Source organism: Mastomys coucha, unplaced genomic scaffold (assembly GCF_008632895.1).
Source record: "Mastomys coucha isolate ucsf_1 unplaced genomic scaffold, UCSF_Mcou_1 pScaffold21, whole genome shotgun sequence".
Classification (NCBI taxonomy): Eukaryota; Metazoa; Chordata; class Mammalia; order Rodentia; family Muridae; genus Mastomys; species Mastomys coucha.
In genome coordinates this window covers 168,070,262-168,080,839 of record NW_022196904.1, presented here as the reverse complement: position 1 = coordinate 168,080,839, position 10,578 = coordinate 168,070,262, and the positions used below count along the sequence as shown (strand labels likewise).

At 41.8% G+C, this 10,578-nt stretch overlaps 1 protein-coding gene and 1 pseudogene across 11 annotated transcripts in view; one reads left to right on the top strand and one right to left on the bottom strand.

Moving 5' to 3' along the window:
* Window positions 1-10,578, top strand: part of Cpeb3 (cytoplasmic polyadenylation element binding protein 3) — a 185,504-nt gene that overhangs the window by 135,278 nt on the left and 39,648 nt on the right. For all 11 annotated transcript variants that reach the window (XM_031390188.1, XM_031390186.1, XM_031390187.1 and 8 more), the window contains one exon: window positions 5,563-5,681. In XM_031390188.1, coding sequence (XP_031246048.1) covers window positions 5,563-5,681 — 119 coding nt within the window. The remainder of the gene's footprint in view (window positions 1-5,562; window positions 5,682-10,578) is intronic.
* Window positions 1,874-2,750, bottom strand: LOC116104108 (annotated as a pseudogene).

Here is a 10,578-nt window from a genome sequence, read left to right as displayed (position 1 = left end):
TAATCTCCGGGTTCTCAATTAGCTGGGGCAGGATATTTATCTCAGGGCTCTCATGGTTCCCAACAAATGTTAATTTTATATACATCATAAATTGAAATTGGGGCTGGAGAGGAGGCTCAATGGCTAAGAGTACTTGCTATTCTTCCAGAGGACCCAAGTTCGATTCCCAGAACCCACATTAGGAGACTCAACAACCACCTGTAACTCTCACTTCAGGGAATCCAACACTGCTGGCCTCCTCAGGCACCCCGACTCATGTGCATTACTCAGATGCATACATGCATACCCATTATGTAATTCAGAATCATAAAAAAATGAATGAACATTTTTTTAAGTGCTTCTCAGCCATTTGAGATTTCTGTGTTGTGAATTCTCAGTTTAGTTCTATACCCCATTTTTTTATTGGGTTGTTTGGTTTCTTGGTGGTTAGCTTCTTGAGTTCTTTATATATTTTTTATATTAGCCCTCTGTCAGATGTGGGGTTAGTAAAGATTTTTTTTTCCCAATCTGTAGGTTGCCAGTTTGTCTTATTGACTATGCCTTTTGCCTTACAGAAGCTTTTCAGTTTCATGAGGTCCCATTTATTAATTCTTGACCTCAGAGCCTGAGCCATTGGAGTTCTGTTTAGGAAATTTCCTCCCTGCCAATGAGTTTAAGGCTCTTTCCTACTTTCTCTTCTAATAGATTCAGTGAATCTGATTTATGTTGAGGTCCTTGATCCACTTGGACTTGAGCTTTTTGCAACAAACATAGATCTATTTTCATTTTTCTACATACAGACTACCAGTTAGACCAGCACCATTTATTGAAGATGCTTTCTTTTTTCCAGTGTATATTTTTGGCTTCTTTGTCAAAGATCAAGTGTCCATTGGTGTGTGGTTTTATTTCTGGGTCTTCAACTCTATTCCATTGATCAACCTGTCTGTCTCTGTACCAATACCATGCAGTTTTTATCACTATTGCTCTTTAGTAAAGCTTGAAGTCATGGATGGTGATTCCCCCATAAGTTCTTTTTTTTTTTTTTTTTTTTTTTTTTTTTTTTTTTTTTTTTTTTGTCACAGGATGTTTTTATTAACACAGAGGAACTCAAGAATGCTGAAGACCCTGCACTGCAGGGTCTGAGTGAGTGTGAGAAGGGAGGGACAGCAGGAGGGGACCCTGTCTGTATGTATGGTCATCACTCAACTGACAGGCTTGCATGGTTACAGGAGGTTTTTGGTGGCTAGCACCTTCGTACAGCTCTAAGAGGTCAGCTTTGACAAGCAGGCTTCTACACCAGACAGAAAACAGCCAGAACCAGGGATACAGCTGCACAGACACCACCTTAAAATGGAAAGTAATGAGGCCCATACATCAGGAGGCACATTCCACCCTGATCATAAAACAAGAGCAAGGCAGCTGCTCTAGTTCTACTACATAGCCTTTCTTAGATAAGGTGCTTTTAAACATTAAACACCTGCAGAGCTGTGCTCCTTGTGAACATTTCATGGCCTCCCAGTCAGCCTTTAAGAATATTGCTATGGGCTAGTGAGATGGCTCAGTGGGTAAGAGCACTGACTGCTCTTCCGAAGGTCCTGAGTTCGGATCCCAGCAACCACATGGTGGCTCACAACCACCCAGAATGAGATCAGACGCCCTCTTCTGGTGCGTCTGAAGACAGTTGCAGAAAATTACACCGGAGCGAGCAGGGCCAGAGTGAGCGGGGAAGGAGCAAGCGGGGCGGCAGAGGTCCTGAGATCAACAGCAGCCACACACATGATGGCTCACAGTCATCTGTACAGCTACAGTGTGCTCATACACATAAAAAAAAATGAAATAAAAAAATATATTCCCATAGTTCTGTGCTTTAAAAAAAAGAATATTGATATTTCTGTTATCTATTATTATTATTATTTCGATTTTGAACAAAATTGATGGAGTAGGAGCCAGTAGAAGAATCCTGCTTGATCTAGAAATTTTCTGTGGAGAGCCCAAAAGGTCGCAGAACCAAGTTGCCAAGGTCTTTTAGTTTACCTAACATCTCTTCCTTTAACCTTTCATTATGTTCTTCAATTTGCTTAGGTAATCTCATACAAGCTTCTCTTGCTTGATATGATGGATCTTTTTCTAATATTGATTTATAATCTTCCAGTGCTTCATCTAGTTTGTCTGTTTTCTCATATAACTCAGCTCTCTCCTCAGTATTGCATGGATGTAGGTGGGGTTTTACTGAATTGCTTTGCTGCAGTCAGTGATGGCGTCTCCTTCTTGTTCTGTTTCATTCTTGCAGCAGCTCTACTTGAAAACAGAACAGATTGATCTTTCTGTAAACAGGCTGGGCACATCTGAAGGGCTTGACTGTAAGAACTCTTAGCTTCCACATACTCTCCCCTCTTAAACTGCTCATTCCCATCCTCCTTTAGTTTAGCGCTCTCCTCTCTTCTTTTCTGTTTTTCTTCTGGCATGTTTGTTTCTAGTTCAATTAGGTATTCTTCATCCAGTTCTGAACTAGAATCATCACTGGCTTTGTTCCCCACCGTGTGTGCCTCTGCCTGTTCCTCCTCAAGTGAGGTACTGCAGTCATGCAAATGCTCCTCTTTTCCATGGTCCTGTGGATGGGCCTCAGCGTACTTCAGTAGCTTGCTCTGGGAATGCTGGTCCTTGGAATCAGAAACCACGGGGCTGGCAGACTCTCCTCCTTGGGAATCTGTGACTTTCAGACCATTGAACAGATCTCCTGGAACCTTACAGTCTTCTGACTTTTCCTCCATGCTGAGTTCAGGGAGGGAGGTGCTGCTAAATGTCGAACGCTGCAAGAACCACGGTGGTCTTCACAACCTCCCAGCTCTGCTCTTTTATTGTTAAGAATTGTTTTCACTATTCTGGATTTTTTGTTTTTCCAGATGAATTTTGGAATTGCTCTTTCCATGTCTTTGAAGAATTGTGTTGGAATTTTGATGGGGATTGCCTTGAATCTATAGATTGCTTTTGGTAGGATGGCCATTTTTACTTTGTTAATTCTACCAATCCACGAGGAACAGACAGAGGGCAGACCAGGAGGGGGATAATGACTGAAGTTTAAAAAAAAAAAAATTAAAGAATAATAAAAGGTAAAATAAAAAATGCATGAAACAGAAAGTCAACATTTGTGTGATAGTGTGATAGTCCCATTTACAAAGCATTTTTACATATATTATCCAACAGGTTAATATTGCTGTAAGATAAAGGGCAAATGTATTCTCCATTTTACAGAAAAAAGACCTGATGAGATTCAAATGTTTACTATCAGAGTTCATGTTTCCACCACTTATGACCTCAAACCAGCCACTTAATCACTCCATATAGTTCCCTGAACTATGAAAAAGAATTTAAAATAGTACCTACTTTGTAGGCCAGGAAGATGGACTGAGCGCATAAGCAAAAGGCCTTTACATCAGTGCTATTAGCAGCCATTATTATCCAGTTAGTAAAGGTTAAGTTAGTGAAAGATGTACACCCATCCTGGCCTCCTGACTCCTAATCCAGAATTATTTGTCATTCCCATGGCCAATAGACATGATAATCATAAGGATAGTTCTCCTTAAAAAAAAAAAAAAAAAAAAAAAAAAAAAAAAGGAACTGAAAAAGAAGTGTTTGGATCTCCTAACACAATGCAATAAAAAATGTTTAGGAAGAGAGAGGCACTAAGTTTCAGAATTGAATCACTACATTGTGCTTATCTATCAGCTTATCATCATGTGGCACCACAGTTTATGTAACTATTCCATGTCAGTGTAAACAAGATGTCAAGGTCCATGCTTGTCAGGCCAGCTCTCAGAAGCTGAAACAGGAAGATGTCAAGTTTGAGGCTAGCTAGGGTTACACAACCAGTTCTAGGCCAGCCTGGTATAGCCAGACCATCTCAACAAGAAAATATCACACACACACACATACACACACTTAAAAACTAAAACAAAACAACCTCCCGCCACTGGCTATTTCCACTGGAAATCCTTCAGTTAATATTGATGTTTTCTGGTCAAAGTGAAGATAGTAAATGGCTGTCAGCATTGCCTGTAGATGGGACATCAAAATCCTCTCCCATCCCCACCTACCCAAGGGCTCAGAGAACATCTATCCAGGAAGACAAGGCTGAAAGAATATTAAAGCCAGAAGATGGAGAAGAGGGCTATGACTGCTGTCTTTGGGATATGACATGATCATTGCACTCACAAACTCACCACAGCTTTGGTTGCCTGCATAGGACCAAGCCTGTCAAAATTCCAGCCCACCTCAGCTGAGAGCTCAGGAGCTGTTGGCAGTTGATGGATACTGGTAGTGGCAAATAAGTTTTCTTTGGGAGTGTAGCAACTGGTAGTTTGCTGATGCTTCAGTGGATGGCCTCACACCTGCACACATGTGGGCATGCCTAATTGGACTCAGTAGGTTGTTAAAAAAGAAGAGGAGGAGGAAGAAGGGGTGAGAGTGGAGAAGGAGAAGAGAAAAGAAGGAGCAGGAGAAAAGAAGGAAACAGGAAGGAGGAGGAGAAAGAAGAAGAAGAAAGAAGCGGGAGAGAAAGAATAAGCTAGGTGGGGACTTGTTGGGAAGGGTCCAGAGGGAGTTGGAGGAGGAGAGGGAGGTAGATACAATTAAAATCTTGTATACTAGTATGGAGTTTACAAAGAATGAATAATAATAAAATATATCTTTAAAAGCTTTAAGAGAAAAAAATACATTTATACTTTGTAGATTCTCTCAAGAGACTATTCTTTGGGGAAACAGCGCCTGTAATGTGCAAGTACACACCAGCCTGTTGGGCTGTTTAAAACGCAGCTTTGGGGAAGTGTAAGTCACACAGGATACAGTACAAGTTAACATGTGTTCTTCAGTAGTTCTCCATATGTTCACAGGCTTGTACAACCATCAGTCACCAGGATCAATTCCTACCACCTCAACCTCCTCTAGTTATAGGTAGCCATTAATCTGTGTTTGGTCATGATTTGCCTTTTCTGGACATGGTGTTTTCTGTCTGGTTCCTTTCACTTAGTACAGTATTTTAGGACTTTCCCCGCTATGCACGAATCAGGACCATTGCATGCTGGATGGAAATGATGCTTTTTTCCTGGATACTATTTGTAGTTTGCACCATTCAGAGTCTACCTTAACGCTGAGACCTATTTTGTGGAAATTACACAGAAGTGTCTGAACTTGCTCTCTTGAGTGGTTCTGAAAATTAAACAAAGTGATATTAGAGCACCCAGCTATCACAGTAGCATGTGATTTAATTAAGCAAGGTAATTCTCTGTATGCACCAAGTACAGTGCCTAGCACAACAGGGTCTCAGGTCCCTTTGCCCTACTTGACTATCCAGGGATTAGTAAGAACTTACTGACAATGAAGCAATAGGCTTCTTGATTTGTAGTCCAGACTAGTCTAACTCCCCATGTAGCTCAGGTTAGCACACATGGCAACCCTCCTGCCTCAGCCTCCTGAGCACTGAGAGTACATTTGTGAGCCCCACACCTGCTACAGAGAAGATTTTCACTACAGCTTTGATGATGAAGTACTGATTTCTCCCCACCCTTTTGCTTCTTTCTCCCCAAGGCTATGCTTTCCTGCTGTTCCAGGAGGAGAGCTCAGTGCAAGCGTTGATAGATGCCTGCCTAGAAGAGGATGGGAAACTGTACCTGTGTGTGTCCAGCCCCACCATCAAGGATAAGCCGGTAAGTGATATGTAGCCAGCTGCTGCTTTCCCAGTGTGTGTATGCAGTTGACTAGCTGTTCCTTCTCCTTATCATGGAAATGCAGTAATTAGGAGCCTAGTACCTGGGTTGACCTTGCCATGTAGAGCTAAGACTGTTGCTGGTGATAAGAAGTTAGGTAAAAAAAATACTCAAATTTCATGTTTCACTTTTGAGACCACAGGTAAATAAATGGGTCCTTGACACCCCCTTAAAGCTTGGTGAGCTAGCTGCTCTTTAGAGACACTGAATTGAGGTGACCAGTGCTTTTAGTGTTTCTGGCAGCTCTTTTCTGTCATTATTTCAAGTCAAGGACAGGAGGAATTTATTTTTTTTAATGTCCTTGAATGTATGCTTTATGTTGGGTTGTATCCACAGCTACCTGATGAGTGGGTCAGCAAGTCACACTCTAAACGGACAGTTTCAGCAGAGCAGGAGAAGGGCGGGACAGAGAGCATAGCGCTGACACTGTAAAAAAAATGTGTGCTCATCCAGAGTTTGTGGCTAAGAGCCTGTGACTTCTGAGCTGTTATAGTGAGTAGAGAAGGGTCAAGACTGTGTTCAAAGCAGAAGAAAGAAATGTAGTTAACTTGGCAGTGGTAGGAATCCATGGGAAGTTGGCAGGGGCAGGGTGGGATGAGTTTGTGTGTAATGGTTCAGTCCTTAGGGTGGGAAACAGTAAAAATAGTGATGTGGAATGAATGGGCAAGGGGCTAAAGCTCTATCTAGGGCCTAGAGCAGCCACTGCATGCTTTCATCAGAGATACTGGGGCTCACTTGTTTGGCTAAGTATATTCTCATGTGTCTGAAGACTTGGGTTCAATATCGGAGCTTGAGTCTTGACTTCATTATTTAGTATTTAAATATATGCTTGGTTCTGAGTAAGCCATCCTGTTATCTCCTAAACTTGAAAATAGGAAAAATAAGTCATTCTTTGTTGGGTTTTTTTGTTTTTTAGTTTTTTGGGTTTTTTGTTTTGTTTTGTTTTGTTTTGTTTTGAGAGAAAAATGAATGTAGAAGCACTCAGTAGAGAGCAGGTACTTATACAAACAGAACTCTCTGGTGCTATCAGTCAGTCGTAGTGATGTGGTTCAGGACAGACAGTTAGAGCTCAGCCATGTGGCCATACCATCAGGGAAGAACAGGGCTTCTAACTGGGATTTGGCTACCCGTAAAGAGGAGAGTTAGTATATAAGTAGAAGGGGGAATTACTACAGAATGGGATTATTGAGAAAAGTTAATACAGAAAGAAATAAGGATTTGAGACATTATAAAAGTGTCATTGTAATTGTTAAGTTCTGGGTCCATTGTCAAATTTGAAAACAGTAATGACATTGTTGAATGCTGTGACTGTTCAGGTGGGGAGACAGTAGTGAGGGGGAAAGTAGGGAGCATATTATACATGGTGTTAACCTTGAGCTTTATTTAAAAGGCGTGTACATGATGTGGGAGACATGAAGACTTACTGAGAGAAGGAGCATATTATACATCATCTGAATAACAATTAAACCTAAAACTACTCAAGTCCCTTTAGAGTTGCGTGAGATTAGAAACTTCCTACCAAATATAGCAGTGAGCTGTCTTTAACAGTCAATGTGCAGAGATGCCCCGGGCATTCAGTGAGAAGACAGTGAGAGTGAACTAGGAAGGTTATGGTAGAAGAAGCCATGCACTGTCAGAGAGGATGCAACACATTTCATATGTAAAAAAGGCAAAGGGATAGAGGTACATGGTGGTGTCATCATGCCCACACTAGAGGACTGTAGGGCTGAGCAGAGACGAGATGAGCTCGGGGCTCAGAAGCTCCATAGGCCAGGGGAGGAGAAGGTGTCTGGTAGGGCAGGCCCGCCCGCGCCTGGACAGGAAGTATCTTGAGAGGGGAGCAAATTGATCGTTGCAAAGATATGTGGTATGGAGATAATGCCACTGCTTCTTAGTGTTCGCACTCTAAATATGTGCGTTACTCCAGACTTTATGGACTTTGAAAATGATTAGTATAATCTTCTCTACTGGAAATGTTTATGAGAAGCTAGCTTACATTTCTACCTGACCACAGTTTACTGCATCTGAGCTAGAGAAGGAGTTGTTCTGCAGATGAGTTCTGATGGTAACTATCAAAAACATGTTTGTTTGATCCAGCCATACTCAGGATTTCCAGCATTAATAGTTGGGATAAAACATAGAAAGAAAACCCCTCCCTGGTGGTTTCTCTACTTTGAATGAAATACATTCCATGGTAGACTGCAGAGCTTTTGTCTCCAGCTTTGTAACTTCTTTCTGGGAGTTAGCTTTCCATTCAGTACTCCCAGCTTCATTTAGACACACCTCACTAGTGGCGCATATACACCCCAGCTCATGTGGATGGATGCCCCAAAGAGAGCGACAGCTGAAATTAGCCTTCCAGACTCAGTGGAGGACCAATGGGCGCTCATTCGGCAGGCTTTCTCAGCTATGGTTCCTCATTCCTACGCTCCGTGTCTTAGGCTGACTAGCTTTCATGTTCTATCCTTCAGATGCTAGTGCACTGACTGTGATGTTTAAATCTTTCTGACTATCAGAATCAAAAAATGGATGGATGTATATCAGGTTCCAAAGTTACCTTAAAGATTTTCCTACCCTTTCTCCTTCTCAAATCAAACCCCACTTCCTGTTTACTGAATTAAGTTATTTAGATTGTTTTCCCAGCACAGAGCCCGACAGTAAAGTCTGCTCCAAACTGTCTTGTCCAGTATGATGCTTGTTTTAAGTCAACTGAATCCCAAACTGATGGGTTTAGGGTATATGAGATAGGTGCCTTTGTTTAGTGTCTTATGTATAGCTTTGGGCCTGAAAGGTGGCAGAAAGAAGTGTGTTGGTTGCCTGATTATTGTGACTCTTTATTCCCAAAGGAAAGAAGGAGAGACGGGCAAGAGCCGGAGTGCTGTGGGTTCAAGATCAGTAACTCCTTCCTTCCTTCCTTCCTTCCTTCCTTCCTTCCTTCCTTCCTTCCTTCCTTCCTTCCTACAGAAAGAGGAGTTCCACAGTTCATCAGTCCCAGGCACCCCACATGACAGTAATGTCTGTGCTTCCAGTGAGGCAGGGGGATGCCACGAACAGCAGTCTCTCCCAAGAAGGTGACAAAATATGAATAGACTGAACCTGAAGGTTCTAAACAACAAACTATAGAGTGTGTGTCGTGGATGAGCCCACAGAGATAGATGAAAGAAGACAGACAGAAGACAGGAAGGCAGGGAGATGAGAATGAGTCTTGTTCTGTTTTGTTATGAGACTGGGGTCTTACCATGGAACTCTGTCGATCAACCTGATACCAGACTCAAAGGTCTGCCTGCCTCTGCCTCCCAAGTGCTGGGACAAAAGACATGCACGCCACGCCTGACAACGATTCTTGCTTCTAGAGTAGACTGGCTAGAGTTATGAGACAGGAAACACCTTGAAAAGAGTTTAAACTGTATTACCAAGCTGACATGTGCTTAGGTAAGTTAGTTCTTTGGACTATTTCTCAGGTAACATGGCCATTCACTTACACATTGGAAAACAAAATTCAACGGAGAGAACGATAGAGACAGAGATTCTTGGGTTAGATGCTGCTTACTGTCTCAGTTCCTTTTTTAAATTATGTTTTAATTGATTTATTTTATGTGGGCATGTGTATATGTGTGGGGCACATGTGAGTCAGAGGACAGCTCTGTATGGTTAGCTCTCTCCTTCCACCATGCCAGCCCTGGGAGTGGAACTCTGATCATCAAGAGCTGGGAGTTAGTGTCTACCTGAGGAGCCATCTGACTGGCCCCTTGTTTCAGTTCTTAATTCTGTCGAGTCTGTCGTTCTGGTTCCTCTTGACCTCCTTATGTGTCTGTCAGTGGACGGTTAGCTGTTCTTCCTTAGTTATAGAAACAGTCCAGATTTTTTTGCCTAAGAGTTGAGAGCTTTCCAGTCTAGCTTCAATTTCCATCCCAACCTTTTTGCTTTTTTTCTGACCTTCATATTTATTTATTTACCTTCCTTTTTCTTTTATGTGTATGTGTGGAGTGCACGCATGCATGTAGAATGTTTTGATATGTTTGTGTTTGCAAATATGTACATAAGGAGGCATAAGATAAAGATTGAAAATCTTTCTTCATCTCTCTCCAACTTAATCTTAGAAGCAGAATGTCTCAGTCAGATCCGGTGCTCAACAACAAGGCCGGTCTTGCTAGCCAGCTTACTCAGGGCTCCTCTGTCTCCACTTTCTGAGGCTGGGATTATAGGCAAACTGGCATGACCTCCTGGATTCTAGCAACCCGAACTCCACCCCTTTTGACTGTACAGCAAGTCCTTTAATGACTGAGCCATCTCCCTCCCTATACCCTCATATTTTAATCAATCTGAAATATTTCTGTTTCTGTCTTAAGGTCAGATTCCTACCCCTTATTTCAAACATTTTCTCAAATGCTATGAACTTCTCACTGATTATTTTACTGTCTATAAAAAACTATACCTACTATAGCAGCTATCAAAACAAACATATGAACAAGCAAAATCTTTCCAAAAAATTAAACTGGGAAAAATAAGTAAAAGCTGTTGTAGAGCACTTGGATTGACTGCCTCATCTTCCTGCTCCTGGCATATCCAAGACCATGTCATCCTCCATGACTGCCTGCAGCTGAGCCCCAATTTTAGTTTTGGCTCAGTTAAATCTGGGTTTGTTAATCCATCTTAGAATCCTTGGCTAAGTCATATTGTCATGTGCCACCTAGGAAATCATTAAAAGTTTTTACCTCAATTTCCTTATTTGTTCTTTGAACTCTTAATTTTGATCATTATTTGGGCATCATCTTCCAAGAGTTTCTCCAGAGAAGGAATTCCTTGTCTGAAATGAGAATATGGACCCTCCTTTTTT